The 26,186-nt window shown below is 39.3% G+C and overlaps 3 protein-coding genes across 7 annotated transcripts in view; 1 reads left to right on the top strand and 2 right to left on the bottom strand.

Annotated features, from left to right (window-relative positions):
• The window catches only part of CSNK1G1 (casein kinase 1 gamma 1), a 269,186-nt gene that overhangs the window by 42,508 nt on the left and 200,492 nt on the right, over window positions 1-26,186 (top strand). The gene's annotated exons all lie outside the window — the stretch shown is intronic.
• Window positions 1-26,186, bottom strand: part of LOC102731775 (estrogen receptor-like) — a 464,527-nt gene that overhangs the window by 380,867 nt on the left and 57,474 nt on the right. The window lies entirely within an intron of this gene.
• TRIP4 (thyroid hormone receptor interactor 4) overlaps window positions 1-26,186 on the bottom strand; it is a 63,583-nt gene that overhangs the window by 18,478 nt on the left and 18,919 nt on the right. For all 5 annotated transcript variants that reach the window (XR_014148128.1, XM_006734860.3, XM_081829554.1 and 2 more), the window contains 6 exons: window positions 23,670-23,799; window positions 21,520-21,735; window positions 16,481-16,607; window positions 12,688-12,875; window positions 7,190-7,314; window positions 5,843-5,934 (listed from right to left, as the gene is read on the bottom strand). Coding sequence is in view for 4 of the 5 variants with exons in the window: in XM_006734860.3 (XP_006734923.2) it covers window positions 5,843-5,934; window positions 7,190-7,314; window positions 12,688-12,875; window positions 16,481-16,607; window positions 21,520-21,735; window positions 23,670-23,799 (878 nt within the window). In the remaining variant the exon portion in view is untranslated. The remainder of the gene's footprint in view (window positions 1-5,842; window positions 5,935-7,189; window positions 7,315-12,687; window positions 12,876-16,480; window positions 16,608-21,519; window positions 21,736-23,669; window positions 23,800-26,186) is intronic.

Raw genomic sequence — 26,186 nt, 5'->3', positions numbered from 1 at the left:
TCCTTCAAATTCCTCAGAGACACTCCACTTTTCAAGATAGTTATCTTGCTTTTTATTTTGTATTTGTTTGTTTACATTCATATTTTATTTATCTAGTAGTCTTTCAAACATTCTGAGGGCAGAACCAATGACTGATTCACCTTTCTGTTTCTTTTAGTATCTAAATCAATGTCTGATTTATGGTAGACACTCAAGTATTTATAATAATACTTAAGAAAATCTTAAGAATTAAATGTGCATTTTCAGGGGCACCTTGGTGGCTCAGTCAGCTAAGTGTCTGCCTTCAGCTCAGGTCATGATCCCAGGGTCCTGGGATCAAGCCCCATGTCAGGTTCCCTACTCAGCAGGGAATCTGCTTCTCCCTCTCTCTCTGCCCCTCTCCCTCTGCCCCTCACCCACCACTTGTGCTCTCTTTCTCCCTCTCTCAAATAAATGAAATCTTTAAAAAAAAAAGAATTATATGTTCATTCTCAGATGAAAAGCTAAACATTAAAGAACTTACATAAATGCATAGACAAGTGTTAATATTTCCCTCCTCTGTTCAGGATAAGTACAAAAGAAAGTATAATGCTTTCTGGATTATTAAAAAACATACAGGGTTGTCCTCAACTCAGCATGTGGGCACTTGACACTAAGGTTATAAAACAACTGTAAAGACAGTCTGTTCTGACCTAAAAGTTCTAGTAAATATTCTAGTCTTCATGAGAATTCTGAAAATACATTCCCTGTTTCACTCAAGTGAGCTGTGATTTTAAAGAACTGCCTAGGGTTAGGCTAGTTGTGGCAGACACACAGTTCCCCTCTTTGTTAGATCTCTGACACAGCCCTCATGATCCCTTAGGAATACACATTTTTAGGTTTATAAATATGCAGGTTTTCTCAGTACAACAGAGAGGACATTTTCACATATATTTTTTTAAGGTTCTATTTATTTGTCAGAGAAAGAGAGAGAGCATAAGCAGAGGGAGCAGCAGGCAGAGGGAGAAGCAGGCTCCCCGCTGAGCAGGGAGCCCAACGTGGGACTCGATCCCAGGACCCTAGGATCACGACCTGAGCTGAAGGCAGATGTTTAACCAAATGAGCCACCCAGGTGTCCTCATTTTCACTTTTTTTTTTTAAGATTTTTATTTATTTATTTATTTGACAGAGACAGAGATAGCGAGAGCAGGAACACAAGCAGCGGGAGTGGGAGAGGGAGAAGCAGGCTTCCCCTCGAGGAGGGAGCCCGATGTGGGACTCGATCCCAGGACCCTGGCAACATGACCTGAGCCGAAGGCAGACGCTTAACGACTGAGCCACCCAGGCGCCCGCCATTTTCACATATTTTAAAAGAAAATTTGCAAGGGTGCCTGGATGGCTTAGTCGGTAGACAATACACTCTTGGTCTCAGGGTTGTGAGTTCAGGCCCCATGTTGGGTATAGAGCTTACTTTAAAAAAAAAAAAAAGAAAAGAAAGAAAAGGAAAATGTGGGGAATTTGGGGACCCTGCATTTTTCAAATGCCTGGTTTGAATATTGACTACTCCTTCATTCTCTAATTTCTCATCTCTCAGACCTACAGATAATACAATGGTGATAGAAACTAATGATGTCCACACATGATTTTTACAAATCTTCCTGAAGATCTGTATCGCTTGGATACCCCTTATAGGAGAAGGAACAAGTAATACTCTCTTACTCACTGAAGACTTCAATTCTCTTGCCCATGTCAATTACATAGGCACCCAGCAGAACTGCTTCAGCAGAGTTCTTTAAAGATAGGGTCTTGGCTATTATAAAAGCCATAAGATCAAATGGAGTGAAGGGTCAGTAAGCTGGCAGGAGAGGAATGGATTTAGTTAGAAGAAACAGAACAATCAATGACCTTGGAGATTTCAGACAAATCAGATTCTCTATTGAAGGCAGATAGATATATAAATAGCACAAACACAACACAGACAAGTAGAAACAAAAGCCACCAACTCAACTTTCTGTTTGAAAACTTGTTAGGTCTAGAGAACTGTTCAAACCACAGCTGCTAATGGTTATGGATTTGGCAATCAAAATGTCTTTGTTAAAAAAAAAAAAGTTTTAACTGCCTTACTATTGAGGTTACAAACCACAGCCTTGATGCATTGTTGCAGTCAACATCCTCCCTGCTGTTTTTGGGAGCTTACATCTGCTGCTGGCAGATAAAATGCTGGCAAACGGCATGGGCTCCTTCCAGGGGAATACGGGAGAAGTTGTAACTAGATGGCTCTCATCTACCTTTCTCTCTCGAGTTGAGCCCACAGCCTTTTCTGTATCATTCCTACCTTGTCTAGGTCGATTCCCTGCCATTACTCAGGAGGGCTGAGGGTCTAGTGGGATTTTTTTCCAGCACAAATTAGCCATGCCAGCCATACTACTCTTAGAAGATAAAAGGAATGGGACTCCTGGGTGGCTCAGTCGGTTAAGCGTCTGCCTTCGGCTCAGGTCATGATCCCAGGGTCCTGGGATCGAGTCCCGCATCGGGCTCCCTGCTCCGCGGGGAGCCTGCTTCTCCCTCCGCCTCTGTCTCTCATGAATAAATAAATAAAATCTTTAAAAAAAAAAAAAAGAAGATAAAAGGAAGAGGAGTTCTTAGCTCAGGGCAGAGCATTTTTAGCACGTATTTTTAAAAATCAGTTATAGTGTACTTGATTTTAAACAACCACTAATAAAACCTTTCCTGTTTTTTATTTTTTTAAGAGACCAAATGATCATACTACGCCAAAAATAGTGAGGGCTTAGTATATTTTAACTTATCAAAGAAAGGCCAAGAATGTGAGGTCAGGAAGTAAGTTACTGAGTTTCTTTGGGGAAGGAAAAAGTTAGGAACAAGATGGAGAAGTAAAATGTGGTCCAAGTCACACAGGAGATTAGCTTCAGTTGAAAAAAAAATTACTATATCTACACTGGTTTTCAAAGAAAATGTAATTCAGCTAGGTGATGAGTAATGAGTGTGAAGATGCAGAAAGACACAGGTCAAGAAACCGATTGCTGGATGATTCTCCCTCAATGAGATGACCTATGAGAATAAAAGAAAACCAAACATACGTAGACTAGCACTTTCTAAGCTGTACATACAAGATACCGGTTCTGTAGTTAGTAAGTAGGTAGTGTGCATGGGGTGGAGAGAGGAGATTTTATGGTCTAAAAGTTTTTGCAACACTACACGTTATATCCACTAGATGTATCAGAGTCATAATGCACACTAGCATATTAAGGGCTCTGAAAAGGTCTGCAAGTAAACAAATACATGTATTTGATACAAATACATTTTCCAAATGTATGTGTCCATAGGGAATCACCTCCCCTGTTTTTATGTCTCCAGAGAACACTTATGCATGGAATAGTTTGGGAAATGCTAGTCTAGGGCTATTACTCCTAAACTTTCAACTCATTCTAACAGAAATGAGAATAAGGTTTGTAAAAGAGGCTCGGTAATCACATTTCTTACATCACAGAACCCTAGGTCAGAGACAGGGAGATTACCAAGGATGCTTGAGACATTTTCTAAAAGGCAGCCAAATACCAAAGCTACAACTTTTTAAAGATCCTTACCCAATAAATAATCCCCAGATAGGTCTAATATCAATTCTGAATACATTCCTGAGCTACCCCCAACACAGAAAAGAAACAGTGGGGGAAAGCCCCAGAAAAGCTGATCATAGGGAAAATGGGTAAGGGATTCCTGTTTGGTGAAGCCTACTGGCTTCCGGTGTTTGGGGATATTCTAATGTCATACATTAGGGAAATTCATAGGGAGAGTTGCCAGGACCTCCAGCTGGGAACATATGGGAGGATTCCTACATTTCTATGTGCTGCCCTCAGCATCCTCAGGATAAAAGACAGAATCTAAGCTTGAAGAAGAGTATCATGCTGACCTGAAAGAGAGGTATCTGTGAGAGATCAAAGAGATTTGTTTTGTTAATTAGATTTCTAATTCCCATAAACTTTGCTATACTCCATAGGCTAGGATTACAGTTTCCTACCCTTCTCTACACAAACCTGTGGCAGAAAGAAGATTGGCTGTCTAATGATTGAAATCATTTGACCTTGTATCAGATGGTGGTCTGCTTGATTGACAAATAAGAAAATAAAAGGCCCCTCACCAAACCCCACCACCCACACTGCCAGATGCTCCTGAGTTCCCTTTTAGAATGCAAATATCCTATGAAGAAAATATATTAATAACATGTTAAGTCATACTAAGCTATTAATGACTGTGAGCGTCTTTTAAAACTATAAAGCCTGGGGGGCCTGGGTGGTTCAATTGGTTAAGTGTCTGCCTTCAGCTCAGGTCACCATCTCAGGGTCTTGGAATTGAGCCCTGCATTGGGCTCCCTGCTCAGCTCTCTGCTTCTCCCTCTCCTTCTGCCCCATCACCCCGACTCGTGCGCATGCACTCTCAAATAAATAAAATCTTAAAAAAAAAAAAAAAACTATAAAGCTAATACCAATGTATGGAATTTTTACTTCTAGACTGAAAAAAAAAAAAAAGGGAGAGGAAGAGAGCAAAGAAGATCCTGGAAAAATGGGTGAAAGACCCATAGAGGCATAGGCAGAAGAGTGTGGAAAACAAAGGGCCTCCACGTGTCTATGGTTTTGCCTAGGTTTGGATCAGGTAATAAGGGCAGAACAAAAGGCTAGGGCTCAAATTCATGCCAAAATGCAAGCAATGTACTCATATACATAAAGTAATCAGAGAACAGCTGAGGAGGCAACCCACAAGAAAATGAAAGACAAAAAACTAAAGGGATACTAACTATTGGTTAAAATCTATGAGGAACGGGTAGAGAGAGTAAGATAGATAGGAACAGTTTTTATAAACAGTAATAACAGTATTGAAAGGCAAATAAATCTGGAAAACAATTTACTGAGAAAAATGAAACTGAAGAACATTTTCCTAGGCACAGTAGTTGCCTAAAGCCACTGTTCAAAGAATAGGAAAACCGGGCACCTGGGTGGCTCAGTTGGTTAAGCGACTGCCTTCGGCTCAGGTCATGATCCTGGAGTCCCTGGATCGAGTCCCGCAATGGGTTCCTTGCTTGGCAGGGAGTCTGCTTCTCCCTCTGACCCTAACCCCTCTCATGTGCTCTCTCTCATTCTCGCTCTCTCAAATAAATAAAATCTTAAAAAAAAAAAAAAAAAAAGAATAGGAAAGCCATATTGTTAGGTAAAACTCTTCGTGCTCCAAGGATAGACTTTCCCATTTTGGATTTCTGCTGGTCTGAGTGTAAACATAAGGCTCTAAATTTCAGAGTTCTCCAATTAAGCTAAAGTCCTTCAGCTCCCTCTGCTGTTCAAAAATGAACTCTAGTTATGTCAGTTCAATCTTCAGTGATCAAAATAAATAAAAATACATACCTACATATGTGCATACGCATTCACTCTCTCTCACACACATAACCCAAATATGGCACAGTCCAGGCAATCAGAATTCAAACATACTAGCCTATCATGAATTGTCTCGCCTGGACCAAATGTTCCAAAATAATAACAAATCTTATTATTCCCACCACCTAACTGAAATAATTTAAGGGATAATGGAGGGTTCCTTTACCAAAAGCAGCAACGTTTTATGAAAGGATAAGGACCTTGTACTCATTAGCCTGATTGGGGCAACAGCTTGTCATGCAGAAATGTACATGTATCACAAACCAAAACATCACTGGTTTTTCTGTTTCTGCCCAGTATTTCCCTATGAAAAGATTATCCTCATATGTCTAAATTCAGTTGCTAACACCTTACTATCTCCATGATATTCTGTGTTGAAGGATCTACAAGTCAACTATGGTAGCAAACCAAGCATGTGTCCAAGAGAATTATTCCTTACTCACCTGATCCTTAAACTGCTTCTGGGACAAGCAGTCAATGAGGTCCACACAGCCCAGAAGACAACCTGATGGATAGTCATTGGGAAATTCCACATCTGAATCAAGAATAACAGAAGGATCATATAAATTTCCTTTTTTGTAACCCTGAAACTCACGAATCTGTTTCCAATTCTGAACAAATCACTTTCTCTATTATCTATTTGTAGACACAGAAAAACAATGATGTTTTTTATTTAACACAACTGTTTGAATTTTAGCAAAAAATTTAGTGAGTGGCTGGCTTAGTCCACTATCCACATCCTAAGCTATAAAAAAATTACCCTTACACCATCAAAGTTCAAGGACCCTACAACTTCAAACAAATCAATTCCACCTATACTCAACTGGATTAGCCTTGAATTTGGTGGTGATGGGTTTTGGAAACAAGCTACAGGTGTGAAGAGAAAAACCAAAAAAATATAGTAAAAAAATATAAGAATGACAGACCATAGGGAGTTAGAAAAAAAAAAAAAGACAACACAAATTTAAAACAAGCCAGTCATATCAGTCAAAACAAAAATGTGCTTTTAAGGAAACATGCACTTTTGATTCCTAAAACTTTGGTTTCCTAAAAACTTTTAAAGGCAGTTCTGTAATTATCCTCTCATTCTACCTTCAAAACAACTGTATGAGTTAGATAAGAGGAAGAAAAACGAAACACCTAAGGGTCAGAAGTGGTTTTTTGGATCCAAACTTTATGTGCTTGGGATGATTCCCAAAATACACTGCTTAAGTCAACCAACTCTGACCTGTCAAAATCTCACAGCAGATGTCTATTTGGGTCACTCCCTCCAAAAAATTCTTACTGTGGTTGTTCTTCCCAATCTAAAGATCCCAAAGTTTATAGTAGTCATGTTGCTCTCACAATTTAGGGAAGGAAGGAAGGAAGGAAGGAAGGAAGGAAGAAAATTTCCTCAGATGAAATTAAAACTGGCTCAAGTCGGATAAGCATCCGACTCTTTATCTCAGGTCTTGATATCAGGGTCGTGAGTTCAAGCCCCACACTGGGCTCCATGCTGGGTATGGAGCCTACTTAAAAAAAAAAAAAAAAAGAAATTAAAACTAGTTGGTCGATTTCTGGTGTTGGGAACTGATATTTTTATTTTCATTGGTTGATGAATCAATGCTTTGAACAGCTGTCTATGATCTGCTACTAAACAAACATACACAAAGATGAAAGTCCCTCTCATACCAGTCACACCCCCCAGAAAAAAGAAAGTCCTAGGAAGAAGGAAATGAAAGAAGATGAACATCAACAACAATGAATTCTCTCCATCAAATAATATTGAAAGGAGAATATATGGCTGTTACCTTTCCCACGAAGAACACGATATGTAGTCTGGAGTTCTGAGACTTCTTGAGGGGAGGGTCTTTTGGCTGTGGCTGCTATCCAAAGTCGTCCTCTGTGAGGAGTGTACCAGCTTCTGCCCTCCACCCTTAAAACAATTACAGATTTAGTAGGAAGGATCCAAATTCTCGTATCCCAGAGGATCTAATTTAATACAGCAAATCATCCAGTTAAACCAAGAGATCTACAGAAGGTATCTCACAAAGAGGGGTATTTTGTGTGAAAGACATACAATACCCTTCACTGGAGTATGAACTCTGTTCTCTAGCTTTTCCTAACATCAGAACAAAGACAATTCTGGCACCTGAGTGGCTCAGACAGTTTAGTGTCTGTCTTCGGCCCAGGTCATGATCCCAGGGTTCTGGGATCAAGTCCCCCGTCGGGCTCCTTGCTCAGCGGGGAGTCTGCTTCTCACTCTGCCTCTGCTCCCCCTGCTTGTGCACCCAAATCTTACATTTTTTTTTTTTAAGAGATTTTATTTATTTGAGAGTGAGCAAGTGAGAGAGAAGAGAGAACATAAGTGGGGGGAGGGGCAGAGGGAGAGGGAGAAGCAGACTCCCTGCTGAGCAGGGGGCCCGGATGATGCATGGGTGGGGGGGGCCCTCAACCCTGGGACTCCAGGATCATGACCTGAGCCGAAGGCAGATGCTTAACCTACTGAGCCACCCAGGTGCCCCCAAATCTTACATTTTCTTTTTTCTTTTTTTTAAAGATTTTATTTTATTTATTTGAGACAGAGAGAGAGAGAGAGCACAAGAGGGGGTAGGGTGAGAGGGAGAAGTAGACTCACCGCCGAGAGGGGAGCCCGATGCGGGACTCGATCCCAGGACTCCAGGATCATGACCTGAGCTGAAGGCAGTCGCTCAACCAACTGAGCCACCCAGGAGCCCCCCAAATCTTACATTTTCAAGGCATCTAAGTTGTTCCACAAAAAAGGAAATCCTTGCTCTTCTTTGAGTCAAAGGCTAACCTTTTCTTGGAAGCTTTGTTAATTGTTCTCTAACCTAACAGAAAAATCCTCACCAACACACAAATCTCTAAGAATAGTACTTTTATGATTATTACTTAATAGAATTTAAGTAAATGAAAATACTTATCATCTTCACTCTTTAAACTGTAGCCACATTCATTTATATTTTCTAAGTATTCTATAAAGGATTATGTTCTTTGTAGGTAATTAAACAACTTGACTAGTTTGAAAGAATCTTTAAGTGGAATAACAATGCATCCAAGAGAATTTAGTTACTCTCCAAGGATTACAAAAAGATGTTCCTGGGGGAGGTGGAATTGGGCAAAATGAGTGAAGGAGAGCGGGAGGTACAGGATTCCAGTTATGGAATGAGTAAATCACGGGAATAAAAAGCAGAGCATAAGGAATACAATGATATTGTAGTAGCAATGTAATGGGACACAGGGTAGTTATACTTGTGGTGAACAAAGCACAATGTATAAACTTGTCAAATCACTAAGCTGTATACCTGAAACAACTATTAACACTGTGTGTCAACTATACTCAAATAAAAAATAAAAGAAAAAGAAAAAAATGATGTTCCTCTTTTAGTTCCCAACCAAATGAAATAAGTACCTTGATCATACTCCTATTACACTATTCTTATAATGGAAAACAGGGAATTTCTCATATCCTTCATTTTCCAATACAGATGAATTGAAAGAGTGCCAGGCACATAATAGGTGATCAATAAATGAAGAATGAATCATTAGCTTTCTTCTCTCCATACCAAATAACCTGAAGGGTTACTGAGAAAACAGTCTCACAAATGTGGCAGAACCGCTCATTTTACTTCTGTGGGATTAGTTATTGTGGGCTGGATGCTGCTCATCTGTTCTTTTCAGTAACAAAATCTGAATAACACAGATCCAAAATAGGATGAGAGAAATGTAAACATTCTGATTCTCTCAGCAGAAGGCAAGCTGTTTAGTTTTCTACTTTGGAAGATGGAAAAGATAACCAAATTGTAGAAAACTGAATGAGAAAAACAGGTATCTAAGGGCCCAGCTGCCCTGAAGCAGAAGCAGATTCACATGCATTTGTACTAATGGCACTACACATATGAACTATAAAACAATTACAAGCCAAAGCAAGAAGGCCTGACCTTCAAGAGGGGAGAAAAACAGTAATGCATCTTAATGAAGGAGGGAAATCACAGCTAATAATGAAAACACCACAGTAGAAATGATTCATCCTAAATGCCAATAAAAAATTTTCTTTCAGAAGAAAAATGACTGAAGCTTATACAGTAAGAATGGAAAAAACACTTTGAAAACTTGAACTCTAGTTCCATCTCTGCTACAAACTAGCTCTGTAATTCAGAGAATGCTACTTTACCTTTGCTTACCTAAGTGTCTTCATTTGTGCAAGACTGTAATAATACTGGCCTAATCTATTTCATAGAGCTACTACTTTTAAAACTGTAAAAATCTATTTAAATATAAGGTATTATTACTGTTAGGACACTGCCTAGGCATAGCAAATTCTTTTTTTTTTTTTTAAAGATTTTATTTATTTATTTGAGAGAGAGAGAGAGCACATGAGAGGGGGGAGGGTCAGAGGGAGAAGCAGACCCCCTGCTGAGCAAGGAGCCCGATGCGGGACTCGATCCCGGGACTCCAGGATCATGACCTGAGCTGAAGGCAGTCGCTTAACCAACTGAGCCACCCAGGCGCCCCTAGGCATAGTAAATTCTAATAGACAAAATAGAAAGGGAAAAAAAAGATGTCGGGGCTCCTGGGTGGCTCAGTCATTAAGCATCTGCCCTCAGCTCAGGTCATGATCCCAGGGTTCTGGGATCGAGCCCCGCGTCGGGCTCCCTGCTTGGCGGGATGCCTGCTTCTCCCGCTCCCTCTCCCCCTGCTTGTGTTCCTGTTCTCACTCTCTCTCTCTCTCTGTCAAATAAATAAATAACATCTTTAAAAAAAAAAAGATATCTGCACCCCACCATTCGCTGCAGCATTATTTACAACGGCCAAGACATGGAAACAACCAAATGTCCACTGATGGATGAATGGATAAAGAAAATGTGGTATATATGTGAAATGGAATATTATTCAGCCATAAAAATGAAGGAAATCCAGCCATTTAATTTAAGACATGGATAGACCTTGAGGGCACTGTGCTAAATCAGACAGAAAAAGACAAATACTGTATGATCTCACTTATATGTGGAATCTGAAAAAAAACAAACTCATAGATACAGAGAATAAATTGGTGGTTGCCAGAGGTAAATGGGTGAAGACAGTCAAAACTTTCAGTTATAAGATAAATAAGTCCTGGGGAAGTAATGTACAGCTGGTGACTACAGTTAACAATACTGTACTGTTTAGGGGTGCCTGGGTGGCTCAGTCGGTTAAGCATCTGTCTTTGGCTCAGGTCATGATCCCCAGGTCCTGGGATTAAGCCCCACATCGAGCTCTCTGCTCAGCAGGGAGCCTGCTTCCCCCCCTCCCTCTGCCACTCCCCCTTGCTTGTGCTCTCTCTCTCTCAAATAAATAAATAATAACTAAATAAAATTTTTTAAAAAGTACTGTATTCTATATTCAAAAGCTGCTAAGAAAGTAGATCTTAGAAGTCCTCATGACAGAGGCGCCTGGGTGGCTCAGTGATATACGCGTCTACCTTGGGCTCAGGTCATGATCCCAGGGTCCTGGGATCGAGGAGCTCCAAGCCCTGCTCAGCGGGGATCCTATTTCTCCCTCTCCCCACTCCCCCTGAAATAAATAAAATCTTTTTTTAAAAAGAAGTTCTCATGACAAACAAAATTTTGTAACTATGTGAGGTAATGGATGTTAACTAAACTTACTGAGGCAATTATGTAAAAATATATACTTACCTATCAAATCATTATATTGTACACCTTAAACTAATGTTATATGTTAATTACATTTCAATAAAACTGGGAAAAAAGGAAAAATGAATATGTTGTAATGATAAAGTGAAAGAAGTAAAACAATATATATTATGATCTTACTATATAACAATTTGCACAGGAAAAAAATGTAAGTAAACTCTCTAAAATGCTAACAATAGCTGTTTCTTTTTCTTTCTTTTTTTTAGAAGATTTATTTATTTGACACAGAGAGAGCACAAGCAGGGGGAGTGGCAGGCAGAGGGAGAGGGATAAGCAGGCTCCCCTCTGAGCAGAGAGCCCGACATGGGGACATCGGGCTTGATCCCAGGACCCTGGGATCACGGCTAGAACCAAAGGCAGATGCTCAACTGACTGAGCGACCCAGGCATCCCTAACAGTAGCTGTTTCTAAGTGGTGGGATTATACGTGATCTTTTTCTGTATTTTCCAATTTTCTATTTATATCTATGAAAGCAGAGAAAAACCTATTTTTTATTTTATTTTTTTAAAGATTTTAATTTTAAGTAATCTCTATACCCAATGTGGGCTCAAACTTACAACCCCAAGATCAAGAGTCACATGTTCTACCAAATGAGCCAGCCAGGCACTCCAAAAAAACTGTTTTTTAAAATTGAATTGAGAAGAAAGATGAAACCACAGAATAGTAAGTTCTGACCATTATTAATAGGTACAATGACTCAACTCTATAATACTTCTACTTAACTCTTACTAAATCCCGCACTTTTTGTAGAAAAGGAATTTGTGGTAAAACAGTTTCTCAATATGGTTACTCAGATTAGTAGATAGATATATGATAGAAAAACAAAACCACAGTTGGGCTGATGTATTAAAAAATATTAATAAATAGGTATAAAAACTTTGAATTTCAAATAGGATCAAACCATTAATGTTGCTGAGTGCTATATTACAAAGGCAAAGCCAAGTCTTGTCAAGACTTTCTTCCAGGGATGCCTGGGTGGCTCAGTCGGTTAAGCGTCTGCCTTCAACTTGGGTCACGATCCCAGGGTCCTGGGATCCAGTCCCACATCTGGCTCCTTGCTCAGCAGGGAGCCTGCTTCTCCCTCTGCCTGCCGCTCCCCCTGATTGTGCTCTCTCTCTTCAACAAATAAATAAAATCTTAAAAAAAAAAAAAAGACTTTCTTACAAAGATGAAAAACTGGTCTTCTATTCTTTGTTATGACTAGGATCCTTAGTTTTTCTAACCTCAGTTTTTTTTTTTAAGCTATTCAGTAAAATCACTACTACCAAATCAGTAACATGAATATATTGCTGAAAGTTCTATGTGAAGAGTATTATAAATCATCACTACATTGGGGAAAATTAACTCTATTTCTTTTTTTTAGAGAGAGATAGAAAGACTGGGGAGGGGGATAGAGAATCTTAAGCAGGCTCCATGCCCAGCACAGACCCAACGTGGGGCTCAATCTCATAACCCTGAGATCATGACCTGAGCCGAAATCAAGAGTCAGATGCTTAACCAACAGAGCTACACAGGCACCTCCCCAATTCATAATTCTAAATCAAGTTTATGTCACTGTAAAATCTCCCATTGCCAAGATTCATTTCCATCCTTACCTTTTGATCCCTCTGACAAGCAGAGAAGCCCAGGGCTGATGCATAGAGAGGCACCAGCCACCATCAAAGCCTTCCTGAAATTCTTGGTCCTGGATTCGCAGCTGGTGCCGATAGGAGCTGAATTCTAGTTCCAATCCTGCTGAATGGAAAGCCTTCTTCTGTGAGGCTGCACCTGTCTGGTCTATCCACTACACAAAAAAGAAACCAAAAATACAGTTCTGTCTGACAAGGAAAGAACCTGGGGTAGATATACAAAATGAGATGAATGCTTATAATGAAGAAATCATACTGGGCACAGTTTCCTTAAAGTTTATCCCATCTTTATCTGAAACAAGGCCAAAAAAGGTAGTAGGTATAATTATATTCAGTAGGAGTTGTAGGTATGATAACAAAGTCCCATCTTAAAAGATAATCAAAATGTTGAAATCTCCATATATAGCTTCCTAATTCCAGCAACAATACAACTAGTAGACCAAGTACAAGGTCTGCAATTATTCCCACTTTATATTTATTAATGATCCATACTGGATTCTGGACAATTTCCCAACATAATTCCATCAACAAAGGTTCAACATTTTGGTCCACACATTTTTCATGTGCTTAGGGGCAGAGTCACATGGTGGCATCATGATAAAGCCAAACAGATACCATCCCGGGCAGCAGTTCTACTGGAGGCAATGACGTTTTCTCTTACCCTGAAATGAACTTGTCCCTTAAAAGACAGGATGGAGCACAACTGAAACAAGGCTCCCATCACATAAAGAGAAGAGAGAGGACAGAGGTAACAGAGCAAACTGATTCATCCTGGCAGTAGTTCTGACACAGAATGACAAAGGTTAATGTTTCTTCCAGAACAAGAAGACTGAAGGCTCCAAAATTAAAAAAAAAAAAAAAAAGGCTTTATTAAGATGATAAACTTTGGGGTTAGTTTTCTTAACTTTTGACTTTTTATTTGATAATTTATAGGGGGAAAAAAACTAGAGTGGTAGTTTAGAGACTCAACAATTGTTTAACTTCTAACAGTTTCAGTTTTCTCAACTATAAAATGAGGGGGTTGGACTAAATTAATCTCTAATAATCCTTCTGTAATAAAGTTTTATGATTCTAATCAACTGCATCATATCTTAAAAAAATGAACATTTACTGAATATTTGACTATGTGAAGCACATAAAGTACAAAAAAGATACAGTTCTTTCTCTCAAGGAACTTATAATCCTAGTAGAAGACAAAAATATAAATAGCTATCCAAAACTTAAAGCAGAATAGAATAAATATTACACAGAGATAGAAGTCCTTAACTCTGAATATCCAGAACAGACTCATCCTTTATAGCGGAAATAACTGATTTTGTAAACATGTTCGTGTTTGAACAATTCTGAGGCCCACATTCTCTGTTTTATCTCTACTACAGTTCTAGTTTATATTACCTGTTTCTCTGTTCCCGCAGCCACTTTCCTAAATTAATCTCTTATCTTTCAATATTATTATTATAGACCCTACTAACAGGACTAAATTTTTAGCCTTTACATAACTCTCTGCTACCCTAGTAGTGTTACAACACTAACCTGGGCCCTCATTATCTCCCCACTGCACTACTGCAATAACCTTCTTAGGAATTTCCTTGCTTCCAGTCTTACTCCTCCTTCCAATCCGTTCTCTATACAGGCATGGAAGTCATGCCAATCTTCTGCTAAAATTCTTTAATGACTTCTCTGCCTACTTTGGAATAAAACCAGACTCCTTAGCATGAGACATAAAGGCTTTCATGGTAAGATGCTGACTACTGTACTGGGTTAAGTAGTATCCCCCCTAACATTTATGTCTACCCAGAACTGTGAAAGTGACCTTATTTGGAAATAGTCTTTGTAGATGTAATCAAATTAAGATAAGGTCATGCTAGGTTAGGGTGCACTACAAATCCAATGACTGGTGCCTTTATAAAAGGGAAGAACACATAGAGACAAAAACATACAGAGAATAAGGCCATGTAAAGATGGAGGCAGACATTAGAATGATGCAGCTACAAACCAAGGGATGCCTAGGGCCACCAGAAGCTCAAAGAGGCAAGGAAGCATTCTCCCGTAGAGCCTTCGGAGGGACTGTGTGCCCTGCCAATACCTTGATTTTGGTGTTAGGGAACTGTGAGAGAATAAATTTCTGTTGTTTTAAGCCAACTAATTGTGATACTTTCTTATGGTTACCCTAGGAAACTAATACACCTACTAGTCCATCTTTTTTTTTTTCATCTTAACTTTTAAAAATACTTAGTTACTTCTGGTTCTACCAAATCTACAATGCTCCTAAACTGCTGAGCCTGTGCTACATGTTGTACCTTCTACCTGGAATCCCCTCCCTAGATCTGTCTCATTGGAAATTGTTATTCATCCTTAATTTAAGTCTTCTCTCAAACACCATTTCTTTGGTGACTCCTCTAGTGCATTTACGAACTCTTTCCTGAAGTCCTACTCTATGCACAACATGTGTCTATCATTGCAATTATCCTTTTTTTTAATTGAAGTATAATTAACATATAGTGTTATATGCAACCATCTTTTTTTTTTTTTTTAAAGATTTTATTTATTTATTTGACAGAGAGAGACACAGCGACAGAGGGAACACAAGCAGAGGGAGTGGGGGAGGGAGAAGCAGGCCTCCCGCGGAGCAGAGAGCCCGATGCGGGGCTCGATCCCAGGACCCCGGGATCCTGACCTGAGCCGAAGGCAGACGCTTAACGACTGAGCCACCCAGGCGCCCCTATATGCAACCATCTTAAGGAATTGAAATTATTTGTATCCAAACACATCTTTCTAGGAAATCTGAAGTCCTTAAAGATAGGAGCTGGGCCTTTACACCTTTTAATTTCCTAGCACCTGGCAAAGAACCTGGCATGTATAAAGAGCTGAATGAATATCTCCAGTTAAGCTGTCTAAAGCACTGCTCTGATTGCATCTCTTTGCATAAGAACCCTCTATGGCTCACATTTACTTAGAAAACGAAAATGTGAAAACTTCCTAAACATTTACACTCTTTAGTGATTTGGTTCTACTTACCTAACCTTACTCCATTTCTCAGGATAATCCCTTTGATAAGTACTATCTAAGCAGCTAAATTCATTTTTCCATAAATATACAGGCCATGCTTTCATGTACCCATGCTTTATTCCTACAGTTCATTCTGCTTGGAATGTTTTTTCCCCCACCATCCCCAAATATTCATTTTCTTGGATATTTACTTCTAATGAATATAGCTTCCCTATAAAAGCCTCTTTTATTCTCCTCAACTGGAAGTACTGTTTCCCTCCTCTGGGTTTCCACCATACTTTATTTATATTTCTATTAGTATTAGAGCTGCTTATGTAATCTTTTTCCCTACTAGCCGGTGAGTTTTTTGAGGACAGAAGCAGTATACAGTTTATCACTTACTACTATGCTTGCACATAGCAGATGCTCAATGTACAATGGAAAAATGAATGACAACAATGAATGTATTAATTTAAAACACCATTCCCTGGGACTACCCATTTTCTATAAAAGGTAGAGAAAGAACATTAATGAAAGGACCATGGGATTACTATCTAAATATCTTACTTTTAAAAACCCTCTCTTGGGAAATACTTGGAAGATAATACAGGTCAACTTGTTAGAAGTGCTGGAAAAACTGGAGCCAGAAAATAAGTGGTGGGTGTGTTGAAAGCACAGATTGGTATCTAAAACCTATGAAATAGGCACACTTGAAAGGAGAAATATCTGGGCCCAAACTCCTTATTACCAGTTAGAACAAAGGTCCACTAACCTGGGGAGGGGACTGGTACAGGTTGGGATTCACCAGAACTCCCAAAGGCTCATCAGAAGATCTATCCAATTTGGTCAGTGGTTGGTTCAAGGTTCCATTGGCAATTGCCTGAATTGTTTCATCTAGTCTGTGATAACAAAACAAAGGATGCAATAATTGATAATGTTATATGCTCAGAATATCCTTACTTACCACAACATAAAATCCTTCAACAATGATAAAATTTGAAATTCAAAGAGGGGTCCATGGATGATCTTCCCTACTCCCCATCACCAACTTCCTTTTCTTCACTCCAAGGACCCTAAGGAATATAAGTTAGTAGAAAGTTCCAGAACACTAAGAAAATAGGTAGGGCAGGACGCCTGGGTTAAGCGTCTTCGACCTGGGTCGTGATCCCAGAGTCCTGGGATCGAGTCCCACATCGGGCTCCTTGCTCAGCAGGGAGCCTGCTTCTCCCTCTCTCTCCCTCTGCTTGTGCTCTATCAAATAAATAAAATCTTAAAAAAAAGAAAATAGGGGAGCCTGGGTGGCTCAGTCATTAAGTGTCTGCCTTCGGCTCGGGTCATGATCTCAGGGTCCTGGGATCGAGCCCCACATTGGGCTCCCTGCTCGGCAGGAAGTCTGCTTCTCCCTCACTCACTCCCCCTGCTTGTGTTCCCTCTCTCACTGTGTCTCTCTCTGTCAAATAAAATAAAATCTTAAAAAAAAAAGTGCTTACTCCTTTCTCTGAAGTCCTATAATACCTACTATTTAAACAGTCACTGAATACATCCCATGTTATCCTGTGCCTATGGTGTTTGTTATTTATTTTGGCTCTAAACTCACAAAAGAATGTGATGTTATTCATTTAAAGACTACAGAACTAATCCTCCTGGTTAGTAAGAGATTATAGGTCCTGCAGGGACCGTATTTTATTCTACTTGATACCTCTACGTTACTTGTTGCTGTACTCCACGTCCCTGCCAGATGCTTGACAAATGTTTGTGGATAATGATAATCATGAGGCACAACATAATGAAAAGCTTTTACCAGTAGGAAAGGCCAACTAAATACAATTTAATTGAATACAATCAAAGAGATATTTGTTAGGAACCTCTGATATGCAAGGCAACTTAAAAGTGTGAAGGAGGGATGCCTAGGTGACTCAGTCGTCAAGCGTCTGCCTTCGGCTCAGGTCGTGATCTCAGGGTCCTGGGATCAAGCCCCGCATCGGGCTCTCTGCTCAGCAGGAAGCCTGCTTCTCCCTCTCCCACTCCCCCTGCTTGTGTTCCCTTTCTTGCTGTGTCTCTCTGTCAAATAAATAAATAAAAACTTTAAAAAAATAAAAAATAGAAAAAAAACAAAAGAGGGGCGCCTGGGTGTCTCAGATGGTTAAGCATTGGACTCTTGATCTCAGCTCGGGTTTTAAATTCAGAGTTGTGAGTTCCAGTCCCACACTGAGGCCAGCATGCCTTAAGAAGAAAAAAGGTGTGGAAGACAAGGTTCTTGCCTTCAAGAAGCTTTGACTCTAAATGGCAGGTTTAAAACAGCTATGAAGATGATGAACAAAACATGGAAGGATTTGGCTATTACTATGATACAGTTATTACAATCATTGCTATTATCATCCCACGTGTTGTACCAAGTAGGTAGATTATTTCAAAGGCAAAGATTGGGGGAGAAATTTCCAAACTCAAGATAATTTTCAAACACAGGCATGAAGCTAAAAGAAAAGAAAAATAAGAATTTCTGAAGGGAGAGGTGAGTCTAAATAAAATAAGGCGGGGGACAGTGGGATCTGAAGGAAGGAAATAGATTTGAGACATAACAAATGGGAAGTATATCTACAACTCTAGAATCTATAAAAGAATACAAATAGCTAATCAACATATTTTTAGAAAGTTCAGAATTACCAGCAAAAAACCAAAGCAAGGAAATGTGAATAAAAATTTTGATGAAATAAACACCATTTTTCATGTGTCAGAAAGGCAAATATTTCCTTAAAATGTTGAGAAAGGGATGAAGAAACTAGCATCTTGCTATCTGGTTATAGTTGACAAGTCAAAAAGTATGCATAGAATAAGATACAGTTTGAGATACTATCCAATTTCACTTCTAAAAAGCTGTACCGTTTTTCATTGAACATAAAAATAATTTTATTATTATAAAGGAAATTCATAACTGGAAAATAAAAATTAATGGGAAAAAAATTAAAAGTTCCTAAACACATCACCCAAAAATAATTTTATTTTTTTCTTTATATCTATGTATCAAGTATGTAATAGGTGAGAACAAATAATTATTTTGAAGTTAGTGGTAGAATTTCTTTTATGGAGAGAATAACCTTTGCTTAGGAAAATTCTATGATGGATTTGCCAGATCTGAAAGAGAAGGCCAAGGATTGGACCTTGTGGCAAGCATTACTATGTTTACCAATATCCAGTTGTGTGTGTGTGTTTGGCGGCGAGGGGGGGGGGGCAGAGAAAGAAAGAGAAAGAGGGGATGAGGGGGGGAGAGAGAGAGAGAAAGAAAGAAAGAGAGAGAAAGAGAGACCAATGCCATTTGCAAAACAGAAAGCAGGGAGTGAGATCCTGTCCTTTCTTTTCACTGCTATGCTGGAGCCAATACCGTATCTCTGAACTCTACATTCAGTGACTTCACGTTTGTAACTTGAAATTGGCCATGATGGAGATTTTTTCATTAAACTTTATTTTTTAGAGCAGTTTTAAGTTCATAGGAAAACAGAAGGCTCACGCATTTCTCATATGCTCCTTGCCCCATACATCCATAGTTTCTTCCATTATCAACCATTTAACATTTGTTAAAATTAATCAACCTACACTGACACATCATTATCACCCAAAATCCATACTTTACATTAGGGTTCACTCTTGACATTGAGGCTGTACCATTTTAATAGTCCCATCCACAGTAGAAGAGCATATCCATTTTCTTACACTCACAGATTATGCAATATTTTATATATATGTATTTTTTATTTCAGCCAATTAAATGGTACATTAGCTTTTAAAATTTGCATTACCCTTTTAACTAGTTGAGCACTTAAAAAAAAATGTCTATAGGCTATTTGTATTTCCTCACCTGTAAATTGTCCTTAACCTTTGCTCATTTTTCTACCGGGCTGTTTGTAGCAGGTCTTTATATAGATATAGATAAATATAAATATTATAAATATATTATTGTATTATTAATATAATATAAAATTATGTAATTATTGTAATATAATATATAATATAAATATATAAATTATAATATATATAATTAATATATAATTATAATTATTATTTAAATATTTAATATTATAATATATATTTATATAAATATTATATAGATATTCTTCTTTTGACTTAAAAATGTTTACAATATTCTCTCAATTTGGTAGTATTTTTTTACTTTACTAAAAATATCTTGGGGTGCCTGGGTGGCTCAGTTGGTTAAGCAGCTGCCTTCGGCTCAGGTCATGATCTCAGGGTCCTGGGATCAAGCCCTACATCGGGTTACCTGCTGAGGGTGAGTCTGCTTCTCCCTCTCCCTCCGCCTCTCCCCCCAGCTTGTGCTCTCTCTCAAATAAATAAATAAAATCTTAAATAAAATAAATAAAATGTCTTGTCTTTTTTATTTCTGGGTTTTGTATCTTGCTTAGAAAGAGCTTTATTACACCAAGATTATACCTATATTCTCCTATATTTCTTTATTTCTTTCTGATCCTTTTATCTCTTCTATATTTCACTATTTAGTCAAACTTATTATCACAGTATGGTTTGAGGTATGTAATCTAGGTAGGTAATCTTTTTTTTTTTTTTAAAGATTTTATTTATTTATTTGAGAGAGAGAGAGAGCACATGAGAGGGGGAGGGCCAGAGGGAGAAGCAGACTCCCCGCTGAGCGGGGAGCCCGATGCGGGACTCGATACGGGGACTCCAGGATCATGACCTGAGCCGAAGGCAGTCGCTTAACCAACTGAGCCACCCAGGCGCCCCTAGGTAGGTAATCTAATGTAGATTTTTTCCAAGTTGGTGCCCAATCATCCCAACATATATTTAACCCTTTCCTTACTATTTAGAAATGCTACCTGTTTCAGGAGAGCCTGGGTAGCTCTGTCGATTTTGGCTCAGGTCATGATCTCAGGGTCAGGGGATAGAGCCCCATGTCAGGCTCTGTGAGTGTTCAGCGGGGAGTCTGCTTGAGATTCTCTCCCTCTTCCTGTCCCTCTGCCCCTCCCCCTACTCGCGCACACACGCTCTCTCAAATAAATAAATCTTTTATTAATTTTTTTTAAAGATTTTTTATTTATTTGATAGAGACACAGCGAGAGAGGGAACACAAGCAGGGGGAGTGGGAGAGGGAGAAACAGGCTTCCCGCGGAGTAGGGAGCCCGATGCGGGGCTCGATCCCAGAACCCCGGGATCATGACCTGAGCCGAAGGCAGACACTTAATGACTGAGCCACCCAGGCGCCCCTAAATAAATCTTCAAAAAAAAAAAAGAGAAATGCTACCTGTTTCAATTACTAATTTACACATGTGTATACACAAGCACACACAATGCAGGTTTGTTTCTGGATTTCTTTATATTTCATTGATCTTCTCCCATGCCCAAACTATACCTCATTGTTTTAAAAAGTTTATCAAACTACAGCAATTATCTAGAAGACAAGTTCCCCTCACTGTTCATTTTCAAAATTTTCTTAGCTACTCTTACATATTTCTATTCCAAATGAATATATTTTTAAAATCAACAAAAATAGGGGCACCTGGGTGGCTCAGTCAGTTAAGCGTCTATCTTCAGTTCAGGTCATGGTCCCAGGGTCCTGGGATTGAGCCCCATGTCGGGCTCCTGCTCAGCAGGGGAGTCTGCTTCTCCCTCTCCTTCCGTCCCTCCCCTTGCTCATGCTCTCTCTCTCTTCTCTCAAATAAATAACATCTTTTAAAAAATAAAATAAAATAGAAAATAAACAAAATAACAGATCCGTGACAGGGGGGCAAATCCTTTACAGTCAAACTGTCCCCTCCCAAACCCTTTCTGGTGCTGCCCACTTACTTGCTGTGATACTCTGCTAGTGAATTTTCATCTTCCACGATCTTCCTGCCTGCAAAGTCAATGGTGATTTTCTTAGAGAGCCGAGACATATGTCGAAATTCTCTCAGCTCCTCCTCTCGCTTTTGCAGGGTCTCCCGTTCAATTTTAGACAACCACTGGTTAGAATCACTGGCAAAGTAATCTGACTCATCATCAATGACTTGGGTCCTTCGAATGCTAAGGAGGTAAAAAACAGATCACATGTCAATTGGGTCACTGTTGATAAAACAAGGACTTGATATCCTCAGATTATTACCTTAAATATAGATGCCCGAAAAAGTTCCAAAATCAGGTCAAGTTCTGCTTGGTTCCCAGCTTCTGCATGTATCTTATCCCCACTGCAGTCTCAGTTCAGCTCCTAAAACTAATTTCACTCTCAGGCAGAAAAAGACACAGCAGCATAACCCATTATGCTTCTACCATGTTTTTTTTTTTTTACTAGTCCAGCCATAATTGGGCTTCCACCAGGTTTTGCTGCATCTGAGTTCATGTCTTGGCAGGTTACTCACTATCCTACTCCCTCTACTCCTGGGGCCTAGTCTATTCTTGCTAGGTCCAACTGCTGCCCTTTCCCTTAAAAACTAAGGAGTTCTATCCTGGACTGTTAAAGTCCTCTGGCTTACTCTTAGGACATCCTACTACTCTACTACTATAAGCCAGTTTCTATCCCCTGCCCTCCAAACCTATCTTTAGTCCCTCACTAAAACACTAAAACACTTGTCAAATTCCAAGATATGACAATCAGGCCTATTCCTAAGATCATACCGACTGAGAACCAGAAGGAATTTTGATGACCCAACTCTCTCATTCTTTAGATAATGAACCTGGGGCTCAAAGAAGTTAAGTGACTACTTGAAATGCACAAATCCAGTCACAACTGACTTTGTGCATAATGAAAATTAGTGATATACACAGGCATAGGGAAATACTGAAATTAGATTCATATATTGATTACAATTTTTCAGGACACAGCTGGAATTATACAAGTTTTAAAGCAGACAGAGTGGGAGGTTTCAGAGGGCTCAGGAGAAAACTGGTCCTACATGTGAACCTAAATAATGAAATTGGTACCTTGGAACACACAAGAAAAGGGGGCAATTATCAGTAGGGAGAGACACTTTTCTAGTTTCCGTTTACCAAGAAATGTACTTCATTGCCAATTCTATTTCTAATGATAAAATTTTACTGAGTAGGGAGAAAAGTGCTATTTAAAGGATTAAGAGTAAATATGAGTTACAAACCTTGTGATGGGCTTACTCAAGAAATAGCTTTCAAAGTTATACTTAGATTTATAGAAAATGGTTTGGAAGGAGGAAGCATGTCTAACCAAAGGGTTATAATGCCAGGAATAGACTCCCAAGTCAGTTAAAATAAGTAAAAGATTCAGGGTTCTCCAAGGACCCTCACAGATTCTCACACAGCCATTTGAAAAATGAGTGTACAAGTCCTATTTAAACATTTTTACCACTAACTGGCTCTCAATACATATTTTGTCCAAAAGAAGAAAAATATGAAAGAAATAAAAAATGGAATTAACAAACCAATAAAACTGTCTCCTAAACAGAAGTCGATAGGCTAAATGACAAACATATAGGAATGTAAAAGCCAATTTACAGACATTTTAATATATTAATCATTAAATCAGAAAACAAATTTAGTGTCAAAGGGAAGGAAGGGTAAATGATACCTTCCCATGATATACCACTACCTACACTCTCCCAGAGGCAATTTCTTACAGACCCTCCAGAGCCCAGCACAGCAGTCTGCACCGGGTAGGCACTCTCACATATGCGGACTGACGGAATAAATGGCTGCAAGTGGAACAACTGGGGAATTCTGTCAACCCAAATCAACTTTCGAGGGGTATAGTAGCATCTGCCAAAAATCAAAAAAATGTTGCAGGGTAAGATCCTCTTGGTGAGAGCCTATCTTATTCAAACATGAATTCAAAAACAAGATGTAGGTCTCGTACACAGTGGAACACTTCTTTTGCTGTGAATCTTTCATACTCCACCCTAGAAAGGTATCAAATGCCAGAATAAATGTTTTAATGGCCAGAATTTATGGACCAGTCTATTGCTTAGCACTTGTTATTCTAACCCACATCATACCTAGTTCTGTCAAATTCTAACAGTTTGTCTTTATGCTTAATAGCCTTCTCCAGACCAGACTTAATTCGCAATTCTTGATGAGGAAGAAGGTCCTTGGTAGAGATGTCCACTTTTCCAGAACTCTCCGTCCCTGAAATTCAATAAGGAAACCAAATGGTGTCAGCCTATAATATAGTTTTTTCACTGGGCAGTGAAGAACACAGTAACAGAAGATCTGGCTCTGCTCCAGATGGCTGACAGTTTTCACTTCAATGAAAAACAAATACACAGGCCAAGCTTTACTTATCAAGCATGAAGCATTGCTTGACACAGAATTGGTTCTCAGTATACAGTAGGATCTATTTCTTCCCATATGGAAATTTGGATCACTAAGGGTACCAAACTGTTAAACAATAGAAAAATGCATTATAAATGAAAAGCTTTATTGAGGGGTGCCTGGGTGGCTCAGTCGTTAAGCGTCTGCCTTCAGCTCAGGTCATGATCCCAGGGTGCTGGGATCAAGCCCTGTGTTGGGCTCCCTGCTCCATGGGAAGCCTGCTTCTCCCTCTCCCACTTCCCCTGCTTGTATTCCCTCTCTCACTGTCTCTCTCTTTGTCAAATAAATAAAATCTTAAAAAAAAAAAGAAAGAAAAGAAAAGCTTTATTGAATAGGGCTGACTATGGCCTTTAAACATACTTTCACATAGCAAAACTAAAAAATAATGGAAGAAAAAAGAGTAGAAATTGCAGGAAAGGGACAGAAATGAATACTGAAAACTTACTAGATGCTAAGGCACTTAATATATTACATTATTTAATTCTCCCAATAACTGTGTAAGACAGTTTCTTTTTCTGTAAAGAAGTTCAGAGACAATAATAAACTTATTGAGTCACTCAGGTAGAAATTAGAAGATGGAAACAAAATTTAAATTTAGGTCTAACGAGCCCACATTCATTCCTTGGACCATGTGTCATCTCCTGTGTGACAGCAAACCAAAAACCTATATATCCCAGAAAAGAGAGTCATAAATTATGAAAAAACAAAGACCCAAGATGTGTTAGGAAAACAAGGCTATACTGAAGGCTAACCTTTCTCTTTATTCAAACTCCAGGCCTGTTCAAAGTCCTGTCAAAACTCTTTTAAGGGGTGCCTGGGTGGCTCAGTCGTTAAGTGTCTGCCTTTGGCTTAGGTCATGATCCCAGGGTCCTGGGATCAAGCCCCGTATCGGGCTCCCTGCTCTGAGGGAAGCCTGCTTCTCCCTCCCCCACTCCGCCTGCTTGTGTTCCCTCTCTCACTGTGTCTCTCTCTGTCAAATAAATAAATAAATAAAATCCTTAAAAAAAAAAAAAAGCCTCGGGGCGCCTGGGTGGCTCAGTTGGTTAAGCAACTGCCTTCGGGTCAGGTCATGATCCTGGAGTCCCGGGATCGAGTCCCGCATCGGGCTCCCTGCTCAGCAGGGAGTCTGCTTCTCCCTCTGACCCTCCTCCCTCTCATGCTCTCTTTCTCTCATTCTCTCTCTCTCAAATAAATAAATAAAATCTTTGGGAAAAAAAAAAAAAGCCTCTCTTTTAAGATCAGAGAGAGAGATTCTTGTGTTCTGAATATAAGAAAAACCCTTAGAACTAACTTTTCTTATAATAATGATCTTAAATCCTAACTGAAAAGATAGGGAGACATGTTCAACTTCTTCAATAAAAAATTTTTTTTAAAGATTTTATTTATTCATTTGAGAGAGAGACACACACAGAGAGCACATGCAAGGGAAGAGGGAGAGGGAGAGGGAGAAGCAGGCTCTCAGCTGAGCCGGGAACCCGACATGGGGCTCAATCCCAGGACCCGGAGATCATGATCTGAGCAGAAGGCCGACGCCCAACCATCTGAGCCACCCAGGTGCCCCTTCAATAAAAAAATTTTTAAGTATAGAGATAAAAATATTTGAAATGTCAAAATTCAAGTGACAGGTTTTAGTCACTATCCTGTTACAGATTGGTATATTTTGGTAAAGTAATATGGCAAATACATTTTCAGTGTCAAAAATGATCATATTAAAGACAAATACCATATGATTTCACTTATATGTGGAATCTAAAAAACAAAACAAACAAAAGCAGAAACTGACCCATAGATACAGAGAAAAAACTGGTGGTTGCCGGGGGGGTGGTGGAAAGGGGGAGATGGGCAAAAAGGGATGAAGGGGAGTGGGGAGGTAACGGCTTCCACTTACGTAATGATTAAGTCACAGGGATAAAAGGTACAGCACAGGGAATATAGTCAATGGTATTTTTTTAATTCTTTTTTTTTTTAAGATTCTATTTATTTATTTGACAGAGAGAGAGCACGAGTGGGGTGAGGGGCAGATGAAGAAGGAGACTCCCGCCGAGCAGGGAGCCCAATGCAGAACTCGATCCTGGAACTCTGGGATCATGACCTGAGCTGAAGGCACACGCCCAACCGACTAAGCTACCCAGGCACCCCTAGTCAATGGTATTTTAATAGCATCATATGGTGATGGATGGTAGTAACTACACTTGTGGTGA

This window comes from Leptonychotes weddellii, chromosome 9 (assembly GCF_054177405.1).
Source record: "Leptonychotes weddellii isolate Sample4059 chromosome 9, ASM5417740v2, whole genome shotgun sequence".
Classification (NCBI taxonomy): Eukaryota; Metazoa; Chordata; class Mammalia; order Carnivora; family Phocidae; genus Leptonychotes; species Leptonychotes weddellii.
The sequence above is the reverse complement of the archived record's forward strand: the minus strand, read 5'-3'. Positions and strand labels throughout refer to the sequence as shown.